This window comes from Lemur catta, chromosome 17 (genome assembly GCF_020740605.2).
Source record: "Lemur catta isolate mLemCat1 chromosome 17, mLemCat1.pri, whole genome shotgun sequence".
Classification (NCBI taxonomy): Eukaryota; Metazoa; Chordata; class Mammalia; order Primates; family Lemuridae; genus Lemur; species Lemur catta.
The window spans coordinates 16,332,155-16,360,093 of NC_059144.1; the positions used below are offsets into that span (position 1 = coordinate 16,332,155).

At 45.0% G+C, this 27,939-nt stretch overlaps 1 protein-coding gene across 2 annotated transcripts in view; it reads left to right on the forward strand.

The window, feature by feature from the left end:
• Nucleotides 1–5,864: 5,864 nt before the first annotated feature.
• Nucleotides 5,865–27,939, forward strand: part of PTPRT (protein tyrosine phosphatase receptor type T) — a 1,002,137-nt gene continuing 980,062 nt past the window's right edge. For both annotated transcript variants that reach the window (XM_045528255.1, XM_045528256.1), the window contains exon 1: nucleotides 5,865–5,952. In XM_045528255.1, the coding sequence (XP_045384211.1) occupies nucleotides 5,865–5,952 (88 nt within the window). The remainder of the gene's footprint in view (nucleotides 5,953–27,939) is intronic.

Consider the following 27,939-nt stretch of genomic DNA (forward strand, 5'->3'; position numbering starts at 1 on the left):
ATGGGGTCACTTTATCTTGACCCCACTGCCCAGCACAAGGTTGGTGCAAGTTAGAGCTGCAAACACCCATGTGGGTGCTTGCCACACATTATTTATTTTTTTTTTTTTTTCAAATTACAAGAAACAGCTGTTTGGCAGATTCTACCTGGGTAAGATGCAGTGCTAGCAGTAAATCCAGGGCATCCCAGACACCGAGGTCTACTTGCCAACAGCCTGGGCCACGTGATGGCATTTTGGTCCAAGGAGGAAGCAGCTGGCCGTCCACGCTGTGCTGTTGTCCAGGTGTCTGTGACAGTTGGCTGGAAGTCAAGGCTGGGTGGTGAATCCAAGACTTGGAAGTAGGAAGAAAGGAAAGGCAATGACCTCTTGAGTGGGCAGGCCCTATTCTAGTGGGTGTGCACATCCATTAACTCACTTAATTCTCGCTAAGCTCAGTGAGGTGGGAATAATTACCCGATTTCACAGATGGGGAACAGATTTGGAGGGGGAGAGTGACTGGTTTGTGGTCTCTTGGATGGTAGAGGAAGGTGTGGGGAATGTGGGCAGGTGCCAGGCCTTCCCAGAATAGGGACATCACCAAAATGGAGTGTGGCTGAGAAGAGGAACCAGGTGTTGTGTACCTGAAACAGGCAGGGTTTTAGGAATCGAGCTCACCCAACATCTACACGGAGGTCACCTGGAAGCATGTCCAGGCTCCTTCTTCCCCAGAAAGAAGATCCAACTTTGAAGGGAGGAAATTATAGATTGACAGTGTCATCGCAGCATAAGGGAAATCTTTCTAACCACAGGGGCCTCAAACTGGAAATGGACCCCTTTGTGAAGTCCTGCTTTCGGGCGGAGCAATGTTATTGGATAATACATGCTCTTACAGAAGAAAGTGGTTGGATCATGAGGTTAAACTTGAAAAATACTTATGATTTCTAAGTTGCGTTTGGGTTAGTTATATTTGCGTGTCTTGACAGACAGCATCAATGTGTATTAATATTATTGCAATCAAAACATTACTCAAGCCAGAACTCCTGGCTCTGAAAGCATCTGCGGTGTGTGCACAGTCACTCTGCTAATAGAAAGGTTAACTTGTATTTTTGAATTATTGATGGTTGCTTGTTACTAATTTCTTTTTCCTCAGAAAGGAGGAAATTATTAATGAAGAGATCATTGCCAATGTGTCTGACATCTATTAATGGTTTCATCTTGCAACCAGATTAAAAGAGACAGCTGGTCCATGAATTTATGTGTGGAGGCAGCTCCAAATGTGCTGACAACTCGGTGGGAGGGCGGGGCCGGTCGGCAGTGGGACCTGAGCACTGACACAGGCGGCTGGTGTGGGGGCCTCTCCCCGTTGGCATCGCCTCTGGGGAAGGGATGTCAAAGGCTTTGCTGCAGACAGAATAGGCAGTGGATGGGCTATCACTCTCTGGCATCCTTCCAAACTCTTCCAGTACCCATGGAGCCTATTAGCACCCTTACTGTGCCAGTCACTTGTTGGCATTTCCTCCATAGGTATTTTAGAACTACGGTTTCAACTTCAACATGTATCAGAACCACCTGGAAGGCTGGTTAAAACAGATTCCTGGGCCTCACCTCCAGCATTTCTGATTCAACACGTGTGGGATTGGACCTGAGAATTTGGCATTTCTAACATGTTCCCAGGTAAGGCTGATGCTATTGATCCAAGGACCATACTTTGAGAACCAGTTTTAGATCTATGACTGTCAAATTGTACTGTAAGACTTTTTCTAAAGAAGGAGTTGGCAAACTTTTTCTGGACAGCACAAGGCAGTAAATATTTTCAGCTTTATGGGCCAGAAAGTCTCTGTTACAATTACTCAACTCGGCTGCTGCATTTTGAGAAGAACAGCCATAGGCAATATGTGAACAAATAAATGGGTTTTTGTTCCAATAAAACTTTATTTATAAAAACAAGTGGTGGCCAGATTTGACCCCTGGGCCATAGTTTGCTGATCTCTGTACTAGAGCATCAACTAATACACTAACAAGCAGTATGCAACCAAATGAGCATGGCTGTGGCACAATAAAACTTTATTTATAAAAACAGGCCAGATTTGGCAGAGGTTTGCTGACCTCTGCTCTAGAGCAGCACTAGAAGAATTTTCTGTGATGATGGAAATGTTCTGTATCTGTGCTGTCCGATATGGCAGTCACTAGCCCTATGTGGCCACAGAGCACTTGAAATGCAGTTAGCGTGGCTAAGGACTGAAATTCTAAATTATAAGTTTCAATAGCTAGTGGCTACCAATGCCACAGCAGGAAGATAGAAGGCACCAGCATGCGAAGTGACCCCTCCCACCTACACAGGGTCTTTGCCCTCCTTGAGTCTCAGTTTCCTTACGTTTAAGACAGGGATCAAACACTAGCTATATCACCTGGCTTTCCTCATGGGCAAGTGAGGCACCTGGCCAGAGGTGTCCTTCCCCTAGTGCTGTGTTCCCTGCTGGAGGAATGACCACTGTGCTGTGGGCACGGCAGGGCTGCAGAGGTGGGGGCCAGCCCTGGGGTCCTTATCCTCTTTTCTTTGCCCAGTCTTCCCCACCAGACTGTAAACTTTGTGAGGGCAAAGACCACGCCAATTGTTCCTGCTGCAAATGCACAGCCCTGAGATCCCTGGCACAGGTCAGGAAGCTAGCACACTTGTTGAAAGGGTGCCCCAAATTTCAGGTTTCCCTTAAAACTGCACTTTGACAAAGAGATCTGCAGCTAAAATGTCTGGACACTCCTGTTGTGGTCCTTGCTAGAGCTGAAAGGGAAACCACTCTGCAGACAGGGAAACTGAGGCCCGGGGAGATCCTGCCAAAGGTTTTATGGGATTAAGGACAGAGTGAGCCTGAGGACGAGGCCTGTTGGCTGAGTACAGCTGAAAGAGGCTGGGGGTGGGGCGCGGTGTGCCAGACATCACAGAGCTCACCCCAGGCTCTGGTTTCCTGCCCTCAGCACTGATGCTGGCCCTGGCCCCGAGCAGGGGCAAACACGTGGCCATGTCCCAGCTCCTCAGGCTGACAGGGCAGATGGGAAAGTGGCTCCTCCTTTCTGATCACCTGTGCTCTTGGTGTAGGAGGGTGGGAGATAATGCTGTAGCGGTCGGTGAATTCCCTCCCTTGAGAAGCCACTTTGAAGGGGGCTTTACATGAGGCACCTCTGGCCCTGTGCCAGCCTTCTTCCTCCATCTCCCAGCGCCCCCTCCCAGCATCCCTGTGTTAAGTTCCCAGGTGCCCTTTGGGAACTCAGTGTTGTAGAACAGACCAATGAGGAGACAAACAACACCCCCACAGTGTGAAAAGCATCACCATAGTGTGGGGAGCCTTGGCCACACGCCCTAGGCAGGAAGGGCTTGCTGGCCACAGTTCCAAAGAGAAGCCTTAAGGACCAGTGTGAGTTTACCTGGGAGTCGATGCAGCACAGGCTTTCCAGGCAGAGGAACCGCAGATGCAAAAGAGGGGTGCTGTGACAGATGCCAGAGAGCCGCTGGGCAGCAGGTGGCAGCAGTGCTCCTGAAAGATAGAGGGGGCAGTTTCCAGGCCTAGAGGGAGGCTCAGAAAGCAAGACAGGTTCAGGACCATGCCCCTGGGCAGGTAAGGCCTGAGGCTGGGATTAGGTCCTGCACCACCAGCTTGGTTACCACTGAAATAGGGCTTTTTCTTGGGGCCACGTGAGCCCCATTCGGACCTGGGAGCTCTGCCTGTGAGATACAGCATCCCTAAAGCGTGGGTGCAGAAGGGTGAGGGAGGGCATGTGTGCCAAAGAGGCGATGAGAACTGCTATTTTATACTTCTCCAGAAGGCTTGAGAGAGGGAATGAACTGGCAGGAGCCCAAGGGAGCCAGGACGAGTTACAAGTGTAACACCAAGCTCCTTAGTGGCTTGGAAATCTCCTGCCTGCCTCGGGCAGTCCCTGGGATCAGCCATGACTAGGGTCACAGGTGGTGGGTGGGCTTGGGTCAGGCCTCTCCTCAGAGGCTCCCTAACAACTCCCCTGCCCAAGACAGGGCTTGAGTGAGTGTATGATGGAGCAAGTAGCTGGCAGCTCAGCTCTGAGCAGAAGGGATCTTCCCATTCCAGTTGTCCCCAAGGCCCCTCATCACTGTGTCCCCAGAGAATAGCACAGAGTAAGGCACACATTTAAGTGCACCATATATGTTTGTAGAATTATTAAGAATCTCCTAGGCAGCTTGTAAAAGGTCCAACTCCCAAGCCTTCCCCCACCCCACGGTTCCCCAAGACCTGTGGAATTCCACTCTCCCCTGGCAGGGGTCTAGGCAGCAGGACTTGAAGAAACTCTGTGGTAGTTCTTTGAACAGGCAAATGTGGGAGGCACTGGTTGGTCCAATAGGCTAGTCCAAGTGCTTCACCTTTTGAAAGTGGTGGTGGTGAGGAGTCCAGAGAAGGATGGAAGAATTTGCCTGGGATTACAAGTATGGGCTGGGGGGAGCGATTGGGCCCCCACTCAAGGGAACTGCTCCACTCCACCTAGTGGGAACTGGGGAATGAGAGAGGGCCCTGGTTCTCACTGCAGCAAGTCCAATCCAGAACCTGGGGCTCCCCACTTTTGGGACCCTGGCAATGCCTGACTTTCACATGACTCTGTCCATCCCAATCCCCGGAACCCCAAGGATTGGGGAGGGGGCTGGGCTGACACAGAATAAGGAGGGCTCTGGCCAGGTAGCAAAGTGCTCACAAAGTGTGAATCCCTTGAATATCTCCTGGCCTCAGTGTCTCCACCCCCTGCTTTTACACCCCAGACCCCCAGCCAAGACCAGGGTGGTGCCCAGTCTTCTCCATGGGGTCCCTGCTCCCAGGATAGCAGAGAGACCCGCCTGTGGGCTGATCTATGGTCTTAAGCTTTCAGCTCCAACCAGGTCTTTGTTCAGACTGGCAAGAAAAAGGAAAAAGCTACATGGTTCTGTCTCTGGAGAAAAGGAAGGGGAAGGCGGCCAGAGGAGGGGGGGGGCGGTTACCTCCGGCTCCGTCTGTGCCCCTTCCCGTGTGGCGGTGGGGACGAGAGAGAGATGTGGGTGAACGAGGGGGGCTGGGTGGCGGACAAGGGGGGTGATTGTGGCGCCAGCGATGCGCCCAGAAGAATGTGTGTGTGTGTGAATTCTCATCTCAGCGTGTGCCCGAGACCCTAGCCAGCAGCCGCCTGCCCCCGCTTTGGGCGGATGCCCCCCGCTTTACAATTCACCTGGCCCCTTTTCCAGAGTTGAGACAGCTGCTCCCCCCTCCCTCTCACCTCGCCTTCCCCCCAGTTACCTGTTCCCCACCCCGAGTTCAAACGGCTGCTCCCTCCCCCCTCCTCCCCCACCGCCCCCGTACCTGCGCCCCCGCAGGGCAGAGGATGCTCGGCTGCGTGGCGCCGCGCGGGGCGAAGAGGCGAGGACCCCGGCGGCGGTGCGGGTGCGGGGGTGAGGTGCCTACGCGCGTGACTGTGCGAGCGGCCGGGAGCGGCCGGAACCGGCCAGCCCCGGAGAGGGTGCGCGGGGGAGCCCGCGTGTGCCGGCCGCGGGCGTGTGCCAGGCGCGAGCGTGCGCGCGAGGGTGTGTGCACGGCCGAGGCGGAGCGCCCGGGCGGGCGGCGGCGGCGGCGGCGGCGGCGGCGGCGGCGTTAGGACTCGGGGGACACCGCCCCCCGCCCCCCGCGTCCCGCCCCCGCCCAGCCTCTCGCCTCAGTTCGCGCCGCGCCTCGACTCGGAGCGCAGCGGCGCCGGCTCCCGGAGCCCGCGCGGAGACAGCCCGGGCGCCCAGCGGCGCGCACAGCCAGCGGCCGCGCCGGCGATGCGGGGCTGCCCCGCGCCCGCCCCAGTCCCGGCTCCGGCCCCCGCGGGAAGGGGCTGAGCCACCCGCCGCCGCCCGGATGGCGAGCCTCGCCGCGCTCGCCCTCAGCCTGCTCCTGCGTCTGCAGCTGCCGCCGCTGCCCGGCGCCCGGGCGCAGAGCGCCGCAGGTGAGTGCCCGCCGGGCCTCCCCGGGCTCCCCGCTCCCTCCCGGGGGCGCTCGGGCCCGCCGCGGGGCTTTCTGAGGAGAAAGTTGTGCGTGTTCGCGGGGGGGACGCGGGTTCCGATGGCCGGAGCCCCGTCTCAGCCTCCTCACGCGGGAAGCCGCGTCCGGGAGCGCCCCGGCCACCGTGCCCGGCCCCGCGCGTCCCTCAGCGGCCCGCGTGTGGCGAAGTTGCCCGCTTCACTTTCCTGCCGGCCCCCGGGGCTGGAGTAACTTTCCGCTGTTGTTGCGAATATCTCCACTTGCTGCCTCCCACTTGTCGGAATCTGTCACTTGAGTGTTTGGGGCGGCGAGATGAGCGGCGGCGACGCCCAGGGTGGAGCGTTCTCTCCCGGCAGCCCCTCGGGCGGCGCGCGCCTGAGGTGGGAGGACGGGGCCCGGCAGGCCGAGGCGGCCAGGGCGGCGGCTTTTCTCCTCAGGGATGGAGGAGGCTGCGGACCTGCTGGGAGCGCCGCGCAGCCCGAAGCAAGCCGCTGAGGGCTCCGTGGGGGTGTTTGTGTCAGTGACCGAGACATCGCTACCCGCCCTTCCCCGCCCCTTGGCTTTTATCCGGAGTGACTGGGCGCCTGTGTTGAGGCCCCTCAGCTGGAGTGGCTTTGACCTGCGAGCGCGTCTGCTCCTGAAAAGTTTGGGGGCTCATGTTTGGGTTTGACCATAGGAAGCAGGGGCGCGGAGGTAGTTCCCCAAAGTGTGGGGGGGTTTGCCCTGGTGTCACCTAATGGTAAGTTGACATGTTCGAGAGAGCGGCACCGCGGCCCGGGTCTCACACGTTACTGTGCCCCCCCCCGCCCCCCAGACAGCTTCCAGCCAGCCCTGAGCCCCCAAAGAGCAGGCAGTGGAGGGAAGGAGAGAAGGGAGGTGCACTTCCAAGTTCAAAATCACCTTGAAGTTTCTTTGCACGGAATAGCTTTGGTGGCACCACACCAAGCTGAGGTTGCTGGGATCACGGGGACAGGCTGCGATGAGCAAGAGGGACTTAGAACAGGTCCGTTTTGGATTGCTACGTAGCAGCAGCGTCCGCGTATTATCTGCCAGAAGAAAGAGAAAAAGAACGAACCTGTGCGGAGTGTAACGTCTTCCAACCCGCAGCTTCTGAGGTTAAGAAGCGCCGAGTGACATTCCGTTGGAAATGCATTAGCGGCTCCCTTGCTTGGGACTAAAATGGAAACTGAATATGAGACTTTGTGAAGGGACAGCCTGTTTCCCTGGCTGGGAAGTTGGGCGACGAAGACACTCTTTTTGAGGTGTGTGAAGCTGAAAGGTTGGATTAGCAAGTGAGAGAAGAGGAACAGCCGCTGGCACCATTCTAAAGATGGTGCACGGTTCTTGTTTTCCTTATTTTGGGATCTGTATTAGGTGTGCTAGGGAGGGAGGCAGCAAGGATGCTCAGGTCAGTCCTGGGAACTCGGGCATGAGTCGTGACTCAGATTTTATATCCTCTAAGGCCTGAACCCCGGCCACACATTAATAGTACTCGCGTTCCCGCGGCAAAAACAGGATCAAAAATACTCCACGGGTCTGAAACCATCCTTGGGTAGCAGGCGGTAAAACCCGTACCGGCTCAGGAAGCTGGCCAGTGCGGAACGCGCGCCCGTTCCAGATGCTCCCGCCAGGTGGCGCTCGCCCACAACTGTTAAAATGCAAATCTGGTTGCTTTCATATCAGGAATAGAACTTCTTTTCAATTTTTAAATGAGTAATATGTTTATTCAGCAGCCTTTTGTTAAAACATTTAAAGAAGTGTGAGGAGCAAGCACCTTTTCTTTGTTTGCTCTTTGGAACACATGGGAAAGAAAAGCCAATCCTGGGAGTACAGTTTGGGAAGAAATCTATCTACAGTTAAGGCACCATGTGTTTCTTTTGGTTGTACCTGAGCTGGTGTCTTTTGTAAACCTACTACAGCATATATTTAGAAAGTGTCTGCGTGTGTTCCAGGGGCTCCTTAAATGAGTGGGGTTAGCTTGTGTTGGAGATTTGGTGCATTCTAAGCCTCTCTTAGAAATGAGGATTTTCTGTCCATATCCATCCTTCCCTCTCTGGTTTAATGCTAACTAGATCATTTAAATTAGATTATTTTTTCCTCATGAACATCTGTATTTGTAGAAGCAGGAATGCTGCAGATGTTGACTTTTAAAAATGGCCTTATCTTTTTATTTTATTCCTAAATGCAGAAACGATTGGAATCCAAATCTAGTGTAAATATAACAATAGCTTGATTTCCTTTAATATTTTATTTAAAACTTTTGGCAAGTTTGGGTAAATACATTTGAAAACTAAGCAGTGTGTTTCCCCTATTCTTTTGGTCTGAAAATCCCCAGGCTTGAGGACAATTTCAATTTGTAAGCTTACATCTATAATGTAGTTGGGGCAATATGTTTTCCCCTAACATGTTAATTGTGGGATCCAAGAGTCAGGGGTGGAAGCTTGTCATCAAAAGACAATTTCCTTTTTCCTTATTCTAAGATGTGTTTCATGAGCCATGACAATTTTTATAAGGAATGATAGTAAAAAGGAATTTAAAAACAGTCTGTTAACAGTATGGCAAAACATGATTTGGGATAGGGGAAGAGGAAGGCAGTGAAATGGAGAAGGGGATAATGAGTCCATTTACTAGGGGGTTTCAGACTCCACATATTGAGAGCAAAAATGGATCTTACAGGGGACTGACTTGAGCTTGCAATTGTTAGCAATGTAGTCATTTAACTTGATAATCATTGCTCTGTATCTCTGGGGAACTGTTAGCAGTACAGTCGAATTTTACTTTCTGTCGTGGATTGCTTGATTTGTTTCCTAATAAAAGAACAATTAATGTGCAAACCTGGCTTGGATTCTGTTCCAGCAACAATTGCAAACACATAGTAAAAGCAGACCATCTTCTTGGGTTACAACCTACTATCTTTCTTAGTTTCTTACTTAGTTTCTTCTTGCTTGTCCTCAGCACAGCTCCTGTAGACTCCAGGCTGCCGGCTGAGACAGTGTCCTCTGTAGTAGTGTAACTGTCACCTTTCAGAGCCATGATCAGAGGACATTACAGCATCGTTCTTTCAAGCACGGGATACTCCCATGACTCTCTGACAGTGTGTTGCTGTGGAAACGAGAGCAATGCCGTGTACGCGGTGGTCCTTGATAAATATTTATTGATGATGATGAAGAGATGGTAGAATCTTGTGGCAGCCATGGTGAGGGACAGGGGAATTTAACTCAGGAGGCAGCCTGGTTTAGTCAAAAGAGTATGAGCTTTGGAGACTGAAGTGTTCAGTCTGAAGCCTGCCTCTGCTGCTTACTAGCTACCCCAGCTTGGGCAAATTATCTACCTTCTTGGATCCTCAGCTTCTCCTCTGTAAAGTGAAGATAATTACAGCTACCTCACCAGATTTTGTGAAGGATGGATAAGATGATGTGTGCAGAGTGAATGGAAAACTGCCTGGTGCATAGTAGGCACTTTGTCCAAAAGGGGAGGCTTGTCCATTACTTACCTTGGCACTGGTGTATGTACACAAGGCCAAGGTGGGGGGCATCGATGTTAAGCAATGGACTGGCAATGAGATGGCTGGCTTTTGGTGATGACTTTCAGTCTTTCTTCTTTTCTTTTCTTTGGGGGTTTAATTCTCTGCAACTACTTTTAGAAACAGATTTCAAATGAAATTTTCTAACAGATGACATTTGTAAATTTGGCTATTCAGCATTTGAGGTAGGGAATGTCTCCTTCTAAACACATTTTACCTTCTGACTTATAACTAATTAAAAAAACGCATATGGTTACCAATTATAACAGGACAGTATTTGGATACATCTTCTTTCCTTCCCTACCCTAGCTCTCCCCCAGGCTTGTACAGTCTTCCCTGCCTTTGGGCTGTGTCCGCTACTCTTCCCTAACTTAGATCAAGTACCTGGCACTCTGGGGCAGTGGGGGAAATGTGCTTTGTGCACTTGATGAACAAACACAGAGTAAGAAAACAGAGGGTTGTGGTATTACAACAACTAAATAAAAAAACTATGATATTATTGAAAACAAACCATGTCTGACAAGTATAATAGCATTTGTAAACACATTACAGCATTGGGCCCATTAGAAAGCAGTTGGAGTGTCTCATGAAATCTTATAAAATGGACTCAGATTGGTTTGGAGAAGAAGAAAGCCATAGATTGTTAATAGATTAGTAAGATGCAGCCAAAGAGACAGTGGTGATCAGTAGTGTGTGTGCAGGTGAGCCAGGGTGGTTGGTTAGGTCATGGAGTTGAGCATTTGATGTGGTCTTGCTGGGTACTTTCATCTGCCTGCAAGGGGGAGAAATGAGCCTGATAATGCCGTTTATTTCTTATCTATTGGTAAGAGTTGCAGGTACTAAATAGGACAGAGAGGGACCCAATGAGGATTCTAAACACAGATTCCAAAGGGAGCTACCAGAAGTCAACCGTGAAAAAGGGAATTGATGTGTCAATAAAACAGAATGGTGAAAAAGTGAGGTGGCAGTGAGAAATGGTGGTCATTAGAGCCTGTTTTATCCCCAGATGTAAGCATTATTTCAGTTGGCTCATCCTAGGTATATCTGCAGGGAAGGGCTGTTGAGAAGCCCCATCGGATCCACCATCAGGCTGTTGAGTTGGTACATTAAAGTGGGCCCACGGTGTTGCAGACTTGATTTTTTTCACACCGAAGTCAGGCTGCTGAAGTACGTCTGACACACAGACACATCCACCGGTGCACGAGTGGAATAGATGCAAAGTCTTTCACATTTCTTGAATATTCAGCTTAACATTTTTATTTGATGCTGGAGGGCACAAAAAAATGGTGAAGCCACTGTGGTAAATAGTTTGGCAGTTTCTTTAAAAAGTTAAACATACAGTTGCCACAAAATCTAGCAATTCCACTTCTAGGAATCTACCCAACAGAAATGAAAACATATGTCCACAGAAAGACAGGGGCATGAATTTTCATAGTGGCATTATTCATAGTAGCCAAAACCTGAAAACAATCCCGATGTCTATAACCGGTGACTCCACCCAACGGAATACTACTGGGAATAAAAAGGGATGGTATATACAACATGGCTGAACCTCGAAAACATTATGCTGAGCAAAAGAAGCTGGATGCAAAAGGTAATATAGGAGAAACCCAGAAAAGACACATCTATAGAGACAGAAAGCAGATTAACAGCTTCCTGGGGCTGGGCATGGGAGCAGGGGTTTATAGGAAGCAGGCATGAGGGAACATTTTGGGGTGATGGAAAGACTTCAAAACTGGAAGGTGATGATATTTGTGTAACTCTACAAATTACTTATTATGGGTGAAACTTTATGAAATAAAGTGGTAAAAATTTTTATTTGACCGTGGGCCTTCGTGTAGACTTAAGTGTAAATCCCAGCTCCCCAGGGTACTTGTGACGTGACCTTGATAAGTTACTTTATTGTTCTGAACCCTTATCGCTGCATCTGTGAAGTGGGAATATGATGCCTCGGTGCTGCAAGGACTGGAGATAGTTCCTGCACATTGTCAAGCTTGGTCCCTGGCACAAAACAGACACCCAGGAAATGGCAATACAATTATTTATCTTTTGCCAGTTTCCAAAATAGTTTGTGGTATTAGCTATTTGCAAAGCATTATTCCCCTCCCCCATGCACTTTTTAGGCTCTTTAGACTGTGAATTAAATCTACAAACTTAGCATTTTTCTTCCTTTCATCAATTTGGCAAAGATTAAAAAGTTTCAGACCATCAAGTCTTGACAAGGATCTGAGCAACTATGTGGCTTTGTTCACTGTAGAGTAGTGAAAATTGAAACAGCCTTTTCGAGTGCTAATTTGGCAATGTCTCTTAAAATTAAAGACATGAATAACTTGTACCTTTAGTGTTTTAGTAGGGTATGGATTGGTAGTAATGGGGGGATGAGAAGAGACCATTCATTTCCTTTCTCATTAAGCCAAGGATGTAGAAATTTAACATGAGAGTAGAAGCTCCCTGGATCAGGAGCAGATGCAACATTTTTTGGCCCCTTGGTTTCCCGTCATGGTGAACAGCTGCCAGAGGTAAGGAAACAGCTCAGTACTAGCCTTGCTGCTGCCTTTATAGGTGGCTTCCATCAACACTCAGGAAGAACTTCACACTGACAGCCCGTGTGCTGCTCTTGCAAAGATGCTTACAGACCTTGCACTTTCTTGGCATCACGCAGCTCGTCTGCAGCCATGGCAGAAAGCAGTGCTGTCACCCTCGTGTCCCTAAGTCACGTCCCAGGCCCCTGGAAACCTGTTTCTTCTCAGACCACCCCTCACTTTGCTCTACTTCATTTTGATCCCAGCGGTTCTGGAACCAGTCATGAGATCACAAACCTGTTTCTCTTGGTTCCTCCCTAAGTCATGGTGAGTGGTTATATCTTCATCCTTTAAGGATCATGCATTTGTCTCTTTGTGACAGCATGAATGAATGGATTCGTACCAGCAAGCAGGACTTTTTAAAAGCATGTTTAAGCTTAACCTTGCATCATCATTATGTACTAGTGGCCTTGGATGGTCTTGATGTCCTCTGATTAGCTATAATTATGATTTTTTCTTTTGCTGCCCAAATGGTCGCAGTTTGGTCAGTGGGAGCTCTTTCAAACTGCTTTTACCACCTCCAGATATCTTTGAGCAAGTTATTATTTTTTCTGTGACAACAAAGATCTTCAGGCTCACTTCTAGGTTTTCTGCCCCAAATATACAGTCAATTGTCACTTAAAAAGCCCTGGTCCCTTTCTTGGGGCCACCCGAATCTGGATGCACATTTGTGGTGTTTTGTTTGAACACTGACATAAAGTAGGATGAAACAGGAACTACTGGTAATGTTAGGGATAGAAAAGAAAGATATTTTAAACAGCATGCATTTATGATCATTTATCTCTTTGATTTTTAAAAGATGGTTTAAGCATGAGAATTTATTAATCTAATTAAAAATAGTTTTGTCACATTGTCACACTATATATTTAAATTAGTATAGCCTATAAATTGATGTCACCATGGCTTTTTTCTTAAGCATCTTGGCATGGCCTCTAAGTGCATGGGTCTAGTGACAGGTCCCTCCTGTCAGTGTTTCTTGGGCAACAATTTTCTGAAAAGAAAAATATAATCCCAGTCTCACTCTAAGGAAACTCTATTAATTACCTGTTGCTGTGTAACCAGTTACTTCCCCAAACTTAGTGGCTTTATTATCTCACCATTTCTTTGAGTCAGGAATGTGGTGTGGCTGAGCTGGGTCCTCTGACTTGGCTTCCGTCACAGGCTGCACTCCAGGTGTCAGCCAGGGATGCAGTCAGCTCAGCTCGATGGGGAAGAACCTGCTCTCAAGCTCACTCATATGGCTGTTGGCAGGATACAGTTACTCACGAGCTCTTGACTTGGGGGCCTAGTCCCTCACGAGCTGTTGGCTAGAGGCCACCCTTGGTTCCTTGCCACATGGGCCCCTCCATTGGGCAGCTCACAACATGGCAGCTGGCTTTGTCAGAGTGAGCAAGTGATAGGGCCGGAGAGAGTGTGAGCAAGATGGAAGTCACCACAGTCTTTTGCAATCCAATATTGGAAGTAACATTTCATCAGTTCTATCATATTCTATTTGTCAGAAGCAAGTCACTAGGTCCAGCCCATACCCAAGGGCAGGGAATTGCACAAAGGACTTGTAGTAGTCAGGGTTTTTCAGAGCAATAGAACCAATATGGTATATATTAGGATATAAAGTAAGGCATATATATGTGTGTATATATGAGGAGATTTATTACAGGAATTGGCTGACACAGTTGTGGAGGCTGAGAAGTCCTGCAGTTTGCAAGCTGGAGACCCAAAACAGTTGATGGTGTTAGCCTGAAGGCCCTATGAATTTGGGAGGCTGACCGTGTAAGTCCTGGTCCAAGTCTTAAAGCCTGAGAGCCAGGAGTGCTGGTGTCTGAGAGCAGGAGTTGATGGATGTCCCTGCTCAAGGGGAGAAAGTGACTTCCTCCTTTTTCCACCTTTTTGTTCTGTTCAGACGTTCAATGGATCAGATAATGAATGCCATTTGCACTGGGGAGACCATCTGCTCTTCTCAGTTCACCAATTCAAGTGCTGATCTCTTCCAGAATCACCTTCACCAGCACACCCAGAAATAATATCTTACCAGCTCCTGGGGCATCTGTTAGCCCAGTCAAGTTGCTATATAAAATTAACCATCACAGGCATGAATACCAGGAAGTAGGGATCACTGGGAGCCATTTGAGGAGCTGCCCTCCACAGGAACCTAAAATAACAGACAGGTATAGGGAACTGGTGTAGAAAAATACAAATACAATCTTTGAAGTGTGTTCAAGTCTTACAATTCTTTTTATTTTGAGAGGTACTAGTGTGAGTTCAGTGTTAGGCTTTCATTCTTTAAAGGCCTTTGAATAGAGAGATTTATTGTATCAGAAGTGATTTAGTCTAAATTTTAAAAAAGTTAATCAGAGCACTCCAACCTGGGGACACAGAGCAAGACCCTGTCTCTTAAAAAAAAAAAAAGTACAAATGAGTTAATCACACAGCTTTTCAATCTTTACCCCCAAAGGTGAAGAACTATTGTATTTTTGTAAGACTAAAATTTTCACATGAGTATCTAGGTTCCAGAAGAACCAATTTATAAAAAACACCAATAGATTAGGGTATAATATAATTTAGCTGACATTTAATATTTTTATTACATTTAGAGATCTCAGTTTTTAAAATTAGTACTTATTTTAGACCTTTCTGACCCATTTCCCTAAGTTTTTTTTAAATTGCCACATAAAACCACCATAGAAAATGTAGTAAGTTATTCAAGGGTTTAATATAAATGTACAAGTCATTATATGGATTGAAACCTGTCATGCTCCAACTCTTAGTTTTGATTGTTGTGGCAGTAGTACAGTCATCACAGAAGAAACACAGTCACAATATTTTTTTTAGGGTAACTGTGTTTGAGGCCCCATGAGATCATCCAGTAAAGGATTTGGATTTTAGACATTGGACTTCCTGGTGGGGAAGGGCTTCAGAAATTTCACAGATTAACTATTTGCTTGGAGGGTGGTAGGGGTTCCAAAGGTCCCCATTGTCTTTGTCTAGGTAGTATCTATATTTAGGCAGGAGAGTCTCCAATTTACTATGGTCCCAACCCCAGACCATTTTGAGTCATTTCCACAAGGTGACCTTGAGAAGGAGTACTCTAAGACATCTTGAGTTTGTCCTTCACCTGCCTTGGGGAAGTGTTTGGCTGGCCTCCACTTCCAGCAGCTTGAATTTTTGAGCAGTTTCTCATTTATTAACTGTCCCCTTCAGCTCTGCTAAGTCTGACTATGCAAGGTTGGGTGCCAGGCACCCCTCCTGGTGTGTTGGAGGTGGGAGCACAATGTTCCTAGGTGTCTAGGTCAGGGCTGCTGCATGTGGTTGTGTAGAACCTACACAATTATATGTAACAGACCTGGGTCAAGGACCTTGTTTTTTTGCTCTATTGCTGCAGTTCCCAACCCCTGGGCTATGGACTGGTACTGATCCCTGTGGCCTGTGAGGAACTGGGCCGCACAACAGGAGGTGAGGAAGCGAAGCTTCTTCTGTATTTACAGCTGCTCCCCATCGCTTGCATCACTGCATAAACTCCACCTCCTGTCAGATCAGCTGGCAGTAGATATTCATGGGAGCGCAAACCCTACTGTAATCTGTGCATTTGAGGGATCTAGGTTGCAGCTCCTTATGAGAGCCTAATGCCTGATGGTCTGAGGGGGAGCTGAGGTGGTGATGCTAGTGCTGGGGAGAGGCTGCAAATATAGATTATCATTAGCAGAGCGGTTTGACTGCACAATAAATGTAATACACTTGAATTATCCTGAAACTATCCTCCTGCTCCTGTCCATGGAAAAATTGTCTTCCATGAAACTGGTCCCTGGTGCCAAAAAGGTTGGGGACCACTGCTCTACTGTACCAGCTTTGAGTTCAAAGCCATTTCTGTCTCCAGTCCTTCTCCTATTTCCAGATCGAGAGCTCCGAATGTTTTAACTGTTAATTTTTTCTTTTATTCAGTGAATCTTTCCTCTGCCTAATATTACCCATTTATCATCTGTTCACCTTTTGCATTATTTTTTCACCTTTTGTTATAGGAAGTGTGCGTATTGGAGTGGGAGGAGTGGTTTTCGGCTCAGAAACCATGATTTTAAGCCAAGAGTCTAAACTGTCTCAAATCAGGGTGAGGTGGGGTGGGAGGAATAATCAGTTATTTTCCCAAAGCTCCTGGCCTTAAAGAAACCGGGCACATTGCCAGCTTCCTCCCTACATCTCGGCTGGCTCCGGTTCAGGATGGTTATCTTCCCCTGAACAAAATTGTCTGGAACAAAGTGGAGGCCACCTCTCCAACGCTTTAGTTGCATTGTCTTAAGGCCATTTTAATTAGGTTTAGTAAGGACCTATGGAACCTTCTGTAAAAGAAGAAACTTACATTTTTTGCCTATTGATGTGCTCAGCATTTTGCAAATACCTCAACCGGATCCAGCTACCATATCACCCTTGCTTCAATAGAAGTTTAAAAAACTTGTTTTGGACATACTTATCGATGTGAATTTTCCGTCTCAATTGAGTCCTTTAAATTTTGTGCTCAGAGGGTACCTGTTCCAAGTAGAAAAGTATTTCTGGGATTTGACCCTCTGGACACCATTTTTGGTGGAAGAGTGCAATTAATTTGAGCAAATCCCAGAGTTCCAAGGTCGCTGCTGCCTATAAAAAGTATACACATATTTTAAAATAGAATTTCTTAGTTTCAAACTGTAACTTGGGACTAGACTCCTTACTGGTCACGTTTTTAGTAAATGTTGATGAAGTCCTATTTCTTATCTTTATTGTCTTTACTTCTTTTTGCATATAAAACATTTAGCATATATTTGAATTCCTTTATGTATAGTCTCCATATTGGTGTTGTTTCTACCTGAGAGTTGGCTTAGTGAGCATCGAAGAATTTCTCAGTTCCATCCCTATTTTTCTCTTACCTCCAAGACTTTAGCAGCTACCATTTGTCCCTGGAAGGTTGTTGATCACCTGTTCTACCTGGGGCTCTAGGGGTCTTTGGTACCTTCCCTATCCCAGGTTACCTTTTCAGATGTCTAATTTGGGAGCATCCCTTTGTGATTCATAGATTTTTGGCTCAAACATCAGACATTTCCTCCTTTTGAGGTTTCAGTTCTTTTGGAAATTCTTTAGTCCTAGCTACTGTTTTGGCTCACACAGAAAATTTAGAAACTTTGCCTTGGGCTCATTGCCTTTGACTGAGCCATCTTTTATTATGTATCATGTCCAGGTGGTCGGAGGGAGAGGAACAGTGGATGAATTCCATTAGACACAGCTCCTCCCACAAAAATTCTCATGTTCCAGGCCTCTTTTACTCTTTGTTTCCTACATTCTGATCTCTGTCCAAAATCTGGCCATTGTGGTGGGTGCTTCATGCCTGTGCCACTTCTCACACCAGTAACATGGCTGCAGATGGGTTACAGATGGGTTACAGATTGTCTGGAAGACACCTTGGATGTCCTCCCAAACTTATATACATTTTGATTTATTTATCCGAAGATACAAGATATCATGGAAGTGAAGTGACTCCACAGGGCTGAAGCAGATGTACTTTATCTTGGCCTGGCCTTTTCTGGCCTCTTGGTTTGCTAATGAGGTGCATAGTTGCTAGTGACATCTTCAACACTGGCAGGATTCTGCTTGTACATAGAAGCATCCCAGTTTTTGCTATGCAACTTCCCTTTTATATCAGCATCTTGGATGATCTTATACCAATCACTTGAGCATCTATTTAAGAACTATTTACAGATATCAGACTCTTCTGGTTCATGAACCAAACTCAGCGTCTGCAGGGCCACACACTCTTTTGTGGGAAGAAAACAGAGCCAATTTAATGAATGTAACAATCAAATATGTATTAATAATCAGACTATGTTATGTCAGTATAAAAAGCAGAATAGAAGGCTACAGTCTTTGGAGGAGTATGGCAGAAATGGCATGAGGACAGTGGCTAAGGGGCATTTTGGCTTTGTCTGTCACACTCTATTTCTTTTGACAAGGGGAACATACTGTAAGAAAATTTGTTAAAATCATTTGATAATTCTTGATGGAGAAGAACATAGGTGTTAATTGTACTTCTATGTGTAATATTTCTGCATTTATATTATTCCCGTAAAAGATGATGCCGTTGGAGTTTAAGCTTTGTTAGTAAGATATACAGGGTAGGGATTTTAAACATATATACTGTTTTCTTCAGTCATCTTTCAAAACAAATTTAGATTTTATTTTCTGTGTGGAAGGTCTTTTTTCAGAGTCTGTAATGAGGATTTCTTTGGGGAATTCTAACACCCCTGCATCTAGTTAGAAGAAAGGAAGTGGAGAACTGTGTGTGTCACAGACACAGGGAGACATTTGAACAGGAGTATTGGGGCCCCTCATTAGATCTCAGTTCTGTCTCCTTTTCACACCTTCTGTCTTCTGGGACCTTTGTGGAGGAGACTTCCTTGCCCTCCAGAGAAATAGCAGAGATTCTTCTGTGGTACAGCCTTTGGCCCTTGGTTCACTTGAGGCCTCAGTAAGGTACGTTTGACATGAAGAAATAATGTCGCACAATCTTTTTAATGCTTAGAGATGCTCTGAACCTGGGAAGTTTCCAATCTGTGAAATGACCAGATGATTTCTATGTTTCTTAAGGGTTAGAGTTCTGTGTCTCTGACTTTTGGATTTTTATTTTATTTTATTTTATTGAGATCTTTGATAAAAGTTAAATATATTAAAAATCTACCTTTTTCCAATTGATCGGTTTTGCTATTTGACGTGACCCACAGTTTGTTCATTCTAGAGGATTATGTTGTGAAGTCTGCAGGTCTAGGAAATGAAGCAGTCTGTTTCCAGGAGTGTTCATGTCAAACAGCAGCTGAATTACAACAGTCCAGATTAGAGTATGACGACAGAGATTTTCACTGTCCTGGGATGAAGGCTTCTAAACCCCACAGAGCATACAGAAGAGAACATCTGGCTTGTGTTGGAATGAAAAACAAAAAATACAAGGAGATGAAAAATCATTAGGTAAAATGATGGATGGTAGGGGGACAATAATAGGGACCAGATTCAAAATTTACAAGAATCACAGGTGCACCAGGGGTATCAGGAGCATGAAGGATCCACACTGAACACCAGGGGAATGAAGACAAGAGAGGAAATGACTACCAAACAGGGAACAATAATACCATTACACACTTTAAATACTTGTAATCAGCCGGATGCTTTTCAAGGGTTTTACTAATTGTCACTCATCGAGTTTTCATAGCAGTCTTGTGATGTGGGTACAGTTATGATCAAAACTGAGGAACAGAGAGGTTAAGTAGTGAGCCTGAGATCATATAGCTAGTGAGGAGTAGAGCCAAGCCTGGGACCCAAGCAATTCAAGACTGAATCTGTGTTCTTAGCGATTACTTTATGTTCTTTCTCTGACTTACATTGTGCTACCTGATGTGCTAAATTCATACTTGGGGGGAAAATTAGGTCCTATTTGAAGTTCCTGGGTGGAAAGCCTTTCTTCAGAACTTTTGGTGACAATGTCTTTGGGGAAATTCTAAGACTTCATGTCATTCTTATAATGATCCCATGAGGCAGACAAAGCCATCCCATGTATCATATAAAAGAACTGATTTCATGGAGGTCTGAGGGCTTGGCCACAATCACACTGTGGTCATCTCCTTTCAGAGTCCAGGTGCTTAAGCACCATGTGATGTTGAGTGTTAGAGGATTTTTACGGCGATAAGATGTATGGCAGACATCTTCTCCAAGAAAGAAGCCTCGTGCCCCCCATAAATGACTCTCAATTATCCCAGTTTTACAAGAGGATAACTCTGAGAGGAGACCCTCACCTGTCCTGAAGCAGAGATGGAATCCCTAAATATGGCTGTTACTGTTCCATACTGGGGGCCCAGCAGCTGAAGGTGCCATATACCAGAATGCCAGGGTTCAACCCAGACTGGTCTTGGACCTCTGGGGTTCCAGTAAGCACAGCATTTTAGGAAAACACTTTTTGGCTGGACATAGTTCTTTATTTTAGGCACATAATGAAAAGGTCAGTGGGGAGGTATTTGGTGCCTTTGAAAACCAGAGATAAATGTGTACAGGCCCTTATATTAATATTTCAGACTTAAAGATTCTCGCAGCAAAATCTGTGACGTCAACACCTGATGCATCCTGCAAGTTCAAAGGTAGTCTCATCTGATGGCTTGGACTTCAACCTATCATTTGTAAAACTCGAGTAATAATCACCTGTCTTAAATGAACTCAATTAACCATGTCCAGCCAAAAAGTGTTTTCCTAAAATGCTATGCTTGCTGGAGCCCAGAGGTCCAAAGACAAATGTTTGGGCCTTACCCTAGATCTATTGAATCAGAAACTCTAGGTATGGGACCCATTAATTTGTGTTTTAACAACTCACTCAAGTGATTCTTATGGGTGTGAAAATTTGAGATCTACTAGTCTAGAGAGCAAAGATGCACCAGTAATCCTGTGTGGGGCCTTGGGCCAATTTGAAGTCCTCTGTCTGGTCTGGAGGTCAAAAAAATAATAATTGCTGGCTTATCTCAAATCTTTCAATCAGAAGTCTCAACCAGTTATTTTCATTTTTTAAAAAGGAAAACAATTGATGAATTAAGGAAAGAATACTTAACGCACTCTCTGTGTGCCAGGCCCATGGCACCTGCATATATGTCACACCTTATCCCATTTAATCCTCACAGAGACCCTGTGAAGTTGCATCATTGTAAAGACATGCAATCTTAGTGAGATTACACTATATACTCAGAATCACACAACTATTAACTGACCAAACCTGGTTTTAATCCAGCTGTGTTCACTTCCAGACCAGCATTGTTTTAATTTTAAAGGTGTGCAAGATTCAGAAGAAAGATTGATTACATTGTAAAAGAATAGTTTGCCCTTAAATATATTTTATTTTGGGTCACATAACATGTTGGAAAGAGAATAGGCATTGGAGTCAGAGAGACCTGAATTAAAATCCCAGTTCTTGCCACTTACAGGCTGTGTGTTCCTAGGCAAATTACTGTGCCTTTCTGGGCCTGGATTTCCCATGTGTCAATGGGAATAATTCTACCAGCCTGGGAGGAGGGTTGTGAGGATTTGAGATGATGCATGTAAAATACCTGGCAAGTGATAGTAGCAGTATTATAACCGCAGTGGCAGTTATAATATTCTTACCTTTGGAGAATTGGTAATGCATGTGTGAATCATGCCATAAATCTTTTTTTTTTTTGAGACAGTGTCTTAGTCTGTCACCCAGGATAGAGTGCAGTGGTGTCATTGTAGCTTACTGCAATGTCCAGCTCCTGGGTTCAAGGGATCCTTCTGCCTCAGCCTTCCTAGTAGCTGGGACTACAGGCGAGCACCATCATGCCCACCTAACTTTTCTATTTTTTGTAGAGACAGGGGTTTGCTCTTGCTCAGGCTGGTCTCAAACTCCTGATCTCAAGTGATCCTCCTGCCTTGGACTTTCAAAGTTCTAGGTTTATAGGCATGAGCCACGGCACCCAGCCCATGAGATAAATCTTAATTCGATGGATGGATTTTAGAGCTTACTGCTCTTCATTAGGAAAAACTTATATAATATGATTTGAATTCACAGCCATCTCTGGAGGTATTTTCATCCTCATCTGGATTGGCTCTCAGGTCAGACTGGTTGGGGTACTTCATCATTCTCCTTACTCTGTGTGTGTCCCTGGGAAAATCAGTTCACTTCTCTGAGCCTTAAATTTCTTTATCAGAAAATGGGGCTAAATAGTGCCTATCTCATAAGATGGTTGTGAGCGTCATGTGAAGTAACATGTATAAAATAGTGAATAGTGTGAAAATGATTATCATTCGTAAATAGGAATTTCCTCTCTATATCAAATATGCCCATGGCCTCATTGCTGTTGTATCTAAGACAGTAGGTACACATTTAGACCTGTGAGTAGGCACCACGTGACGTCATAGATCAGGGGTGGAGAACCTTTTCATGTTGGAAGGCTGCATTCATTTTGCTGTAATCAAATAAAAGGCTGCATTCAAGGAACTTCAATTAGATATACTTAAAAATGTACATTATTTTGTAAGAAATCTAACTAGTATGTACTTAATAATTTCAAAAAATGAAAACTGCTTCAAAGTTAATTAACCTTTTGATGACTTTGTTATGTCTGCTTTTTGTTGGAAAGAATTTGAATATTGAGTTGTAGCATGGAGGTCTGCAGTTTCAGTTGAACCTCTAGATGGGTGTCAGTCATTTGTGACCTTAAGGGTGTCTTGATCTGGGTTACGTAGGAGAATGTAGATTCGCAGCAATAAGTGGTTGAAAAGCAAGAAAGCATTTTTTGGACATGTTGCTGAAGGTGTGGCTATTCTGCATTTTTCCATATTTCAGTTGGATCTTTATTAACATCAAACAATGACTTTAAAATGTCATCTACTGAGAACCCAATCAATTTCATCTGTAGTTCCTTAGGTGCCTTGGTAATACCAACTAGGTGAGGCAGAAATGCTAATTTGAGTGTGATGTCATGATTCTCAAAGTCAGTGAACCTTTCATTGTATTCTCCAATTAATCAGTCTGTAACAGCTGCATATTCTTCAAATGAGTCCCATATATCATCCTGCTCATCAATGACCTTTGCTAACTGGGGAAAGTGTTCATCCAAAATTTCCTTTTGAAGAAGTGTTTTGAAAAAAACCTGGTTGCTTTTTTTGCCACATACCATATAGACTTAGTTTTATGTTGCATAGAAATATTCAAGTTGTTTTGATTTGATGTAATATCACACAGAAATGCTACATTCCTACAGAAATCTTCTTTTAATAATTCACATTGCTGATTCTGTTCTTTATAAAATTTAACTGTCTGTTCTTGCAGAGGTAAAATTTTGGCTAATACCTGTGCCTGTGATAGCCAACACACTTTGGAATGATAAGGAAAAAACACACTGAATACTACATGGTTCAACTTTAGCATGTTACATGTTACATTTGCAGGAATATAGTTAACAATACTTATAACTTGTTGCAAAGTGTCACATAAAATAGTAGCTTTAGCACAGAGATTTTGCTGATAGAAGATATAATGAAAAGAAATAAGAGCATGTGGATCTGTTAATACATTTTTTAATCTGTGCAATAAATCCTTCATGTTTTCCTGTCATGGAAGGTGCACCATCTGTATACACACTCAAAAAAATTTACCAAATTCAGTCCAACTTCATGACATTTATCTTGGAAGTTGTTGAAAATATCTATGCCCTATGTTCTGTTGGCAAGAATGCCCAAAGTAACTCTTTGTAGCAAAGAAAATCTTCTGTTATGACCCAAATGAAGTATAAAACCTGCACTGAGTCAGTAGTATCAGTTGATTCATCCAAAGTGATTGAATCATATATATTTTTGTTTTGAAGTATTGCATGAAGGTTTTCTGTTAAGTTGAAGACTAATTCACGCTGTCAATCAGTTATGGTTCTCCTTGAAAGAGGCGGTTGTTTGTACTTTGAAACATTATTGGTTTCTAAGCATGCTATTACACAACTTCCAGAATGCATTCTTTTACAATTTCTACATCACTGAATGGCTTCCCTTTTCCCCCCGAGTATATAAGCTACTTTCTAAGTTGCTTCAGTGGCATTATTTCCAGGCCTTGTTGTTGCTTGAAAGAATTGTCTTTGCTTTTGCTTCTCATCTTTTAATTTCTGGAATACAACCTTTCATGCCTCTCCTTCTAATTAAAAATATTTGTGATCCTTATGAGTGTTACAATGCTGATAAGCACTGAATTTCTTTGATGTTAATATTGCAGTATCACAAAGCAAGCAAATCATCTTATCTTTAGCAGAAACAAGATAACATTGCAATTTCCAATCCTTATTAAGAAATCTATTTTCTTCTTTCAGTGTTCTCTTAGTCTTCTTTGATATGATGGGCTGTTAAGCAGACAGAATTAAAAAACACTGTTGAGCTGTGCAACTATTCACAAATTCCACTTCAAACAGAAACACAGTGCACCGTTGTCAAAAGCTGGTAACAGACTGTTGTATTCGACCCCCATAAACTCTCACCAACCAGCCTTGAGTGGTAGTGGTGCCAGTCAGATGGGGGAAGTTAGAACTAAATCATGAGCATAGCAGCCATCTATTTAACCCTTATGGCTTACCAGTGTTCTAATTGTGCCAATCAATCTGGGAGGATTATTTCCTTGAAACTTATTTTATTCTTTGGTATTTTAAATAAGTTCATTTTAAAAATAAAATAAAAACATGAAAGATGAACAAAAATGTATTAATAAAAATAAAAGAATTTGTTCTGTTAAAATTGGATTCAGTCAAAAGGCTGCACTTAAGGACCTAGAAGTCCACGTGTGGCCTTAAGGCTGCAGGTTCCCCACCCCTGTCCTAGATAGAAATAGGAATTAGCAACTGTGTACTGTACATATGTAAAATTTCCTTTCTTATACAGAACGCTGCACTTTGGAAGACTTGTCTTCTAATGCACTGTGCAGAACCCAGATGGAAGCTAAAGACCCTCTGATCTACCAAAGGGATGTTAAACACACACACAGCTTGCATCTTTTCTGCAGAGGAGAGCCCCTTAGCCTCTCTTCCAGTGGCTGGTAGTCTTACTTTACATACAGTTCTAAGAAGGTTTTATTTGATTTCTAAGCTCAGAGGTATAGAAGGAAGGAGACATGCTTGCAGTGTGGTAAACACAAGGACCGATGGCCTGACTGCTAGGGAAGAGGAAGATAAACTGTAAGAAGCGGCAATGAAATCTCAGCAGACTCAGTAGTCGGAGCCGGTAGGCACATGGGCAGGGGATGCTCCCCTCTGAAGGCCCCACCCTGTTGCTTTGCTGAAGATGTAGTGGCAGTCATGACAATTAGGATGTTCAGAGGAAAAAAAATAGGTGTGGGTTTCCAAGACAATAACTGACCATTTTATGAATAACTGAGTTATTAGAAAAGGTGAGATTGTTTTATCGAATCCCAATGATTCTTTTTTAAAAATAATGCTTTGTACGGTATTTTCAGGCATATCATTCCGTTTTAACTCTTGGTCTTAGCAAGTGCTACCACCCTTCTGCAGACAGGAGCCTGGGTCTTAGAGGGATTAAAGGACAAACCCAAGGCCACATAGGAACTGAGGATTGAGGCAAGGCCTGAAACCTGCTTTTTAGGTTTTGAACTTGGGGTGCACACCATGGCCATGTTCTATCATGGAAGAGGGCAGGGAAGTTTACAGAGCATTTTAAAAGGATTTGCAGACATAGCTCTTCAAGTGTCTGCTGTGCTGTTTAGCATGATGCCTTCAACCTAATGAACCCTGGATTGAAGGGCTGGAGTAGTACTTTGAATATAGCATTCAGAGGACAGTTGTGTGGTGGGGCACATGGTCTGTGGGCTTGGCTAAGTCACTCTAGGATGCTTTCTCTCCTTCCTCTAGCTCCTTTGATTTTGCCTGAACCTAACTCTTCAGGGAGAGCAAGTTTACAGCTTAAGGCTCTTAGTTAAAAATAACTTTTATTTTCTGTGAGAAAATCATACTAGTATGGGGAAAAATTCCTGTGGAATAGAGACTTTGATAGGAATAATGAGACAATAGCCACTGGAGGATGCCCCATCAGAGGATACCTCCTTTCTGATGATGCCAGGCTCATCAAATCATCTGGGGAGGCCTGTGGTGCAGACCTATCTAACTGCATTCCTAGTGGGAGGCAGCCAGGCCAGGTGCTGTCATTATCTCTTCCTCCTAGCCTCAGAGATGGCTATGACATGGTTTGATTTTCCTCTTTGTCACTTGCATCAAAGAGGAAGATTTGGCAATTGATGTCCCCTTGTTGGAGGAAAGGGATTGAGATTGGTTTAATGTAGTGGTTATTTAGAAGAAATCAACCTCTATTCTTTTAAATTTGTGAAAGCTTATGAACATGCAGTTAGAGATGTGTGGGAAGTTGACAGCGTGTGACTTCTGGATTTGGGTGACTTGAAAAATTCGAATTGAAATGACAGAGTTGGACCTTGTGTTAGTTAACTATTGCTGCATAATTCCCACAAAGTTAGCCACTTAAAATGACACACATTTATCATTGCACAGTTTCTGTGGGTCGGGAGTCTGAGCACAGCCTAACGGGTCCTTTGCTGTTAGAGTCAAGGTGTCAGTCAGGGCTGTGGTCACATCTAAAGGCTCCCCTGGGGAAGGATCTGTTTCCCAGCTCACAGAGTTTTTGGCAGCATTCAGTTTCTTGCACGCTGCTGGACTGAAGGCCTTAGCATCTTGGGAGCTGTTGGGCAGAAGCCACCCTCAGTTTCTTGCCACGTGGACCTCTTCATGGTGGCTTGCCTCGTCTCTGCAGCAAGGGAGGCAGTCCGCTGAGTGCTTGCTACTTCTGTAGCAGGACAGTTGCTACAATCTCATGTTGCCTAATCAAAGAAGTGACATTTCATCACCTTTACCATGTTCTTTTGGTTAGAAGCTAGTCACTAGTCCAGCCCACACTCAAGGGGAGGGGTTTATATATAGATGTGAGTACTGGGAGCTGGGGATCGCTGGGGCCATCCTAGGGTCTGCTTGCTACAGATCGACATCTCAAATGCCCCCCCCCCCTTTTTTTGCATTCTTCAGAGCCTTGCTATGAAAGGCTTTGCATCTGTGGATACAGGAAGGATTGAAATTTAACTAGGAAACTGAAAGAAGAGGATGAAAAATTCTGATAGATTTGACCTGGTTACTTATTTACCTTGATTAACTTATTAAGTGTCTTGCAGAGTTTGACACATTTCATGTGTCAAATGCATGACTTCCTTTCAGTCTCACTATAAGCCTAAGAAGTAGTCATTATCTATTTCTTATGACAGGTGAGGGAACCAAGATTCAGAAACATGCTTGAATCTTGTCCAAGCTCACAAGGGTTGAGAGCCCCTGGATTTTTAAGTGGTCAGAAGTTGTCAAGAGGAAAGCCTTTATTGGGTTGACTAATATGGCGGCACTTCCTCTCTGCTGGGGTAGGATTAGCTGTGGCTGGGTTGCTGGGCTACACTGACTATCAAGATGCCAAGGACCGTCTGTGAACAGATATGAAGGTCAAGCTAGGCTCTGGAGGGGACATTAGAAATTGGGATTCAGGAGGGGAAGCCTAAGAGGCCCAAGTCCCTTGATAGTCTCTCCTCTCATAGGAGGCAGAATTAGGGAGGAAAAAGCTACACCTTTCTTCATTATTCATCTATACCCCATCCCATGTTGAATTTGGACTTCATGAAACCAGCTGAAGCCATTGTACTCTGATGTCTGCCAACCACGAGGCCAGTTTTTTCTCTCCTACCACCTTGTCTGTATAGCTGTGATGGAATTTTTTTCCACTTTTCTCTTATGTTATCAAATGTGTAGAAAATGAAAATGTGAAAATGCTGGCACTCATGGTAATACATTCCAGGCAAAGATAGAGCCTGTCAGATGTACAGAAAGTGTTGACTTTTTAGCTTCAGTTGGTTCCTGGTCAGACGACTTCAATTGTGAAAGGAAATAAAATGAAAGATGGTGCACGAGGTGCTGGAAATGTATCCTCAAACATCATCTCTCCAAGGCTGTGTTTAGTGATGGAGAAAAATGGGGAAATCTTTAAAATTATGGATGGAGAATCAACATTAAAGAAAAATAAAAACCCTCAGTGATTCACATGCAGAGGGAAATCAACACATCCACAGAGCTTTTTGATGGGAAGGCGGTTCGTTCCGGACTCCTTAATCAAGAGGACAGTGTTCCGCTCCCTATTGACACATTTTCCCAGGAAGTTGATGACACCACCAGAATCTCCACTCAACTGCCAAAGTAATTTTTTAAAAACATAAATCAGAGCATGTCCCTCCCCTGTTTCAAATCGCTCCGCTTGC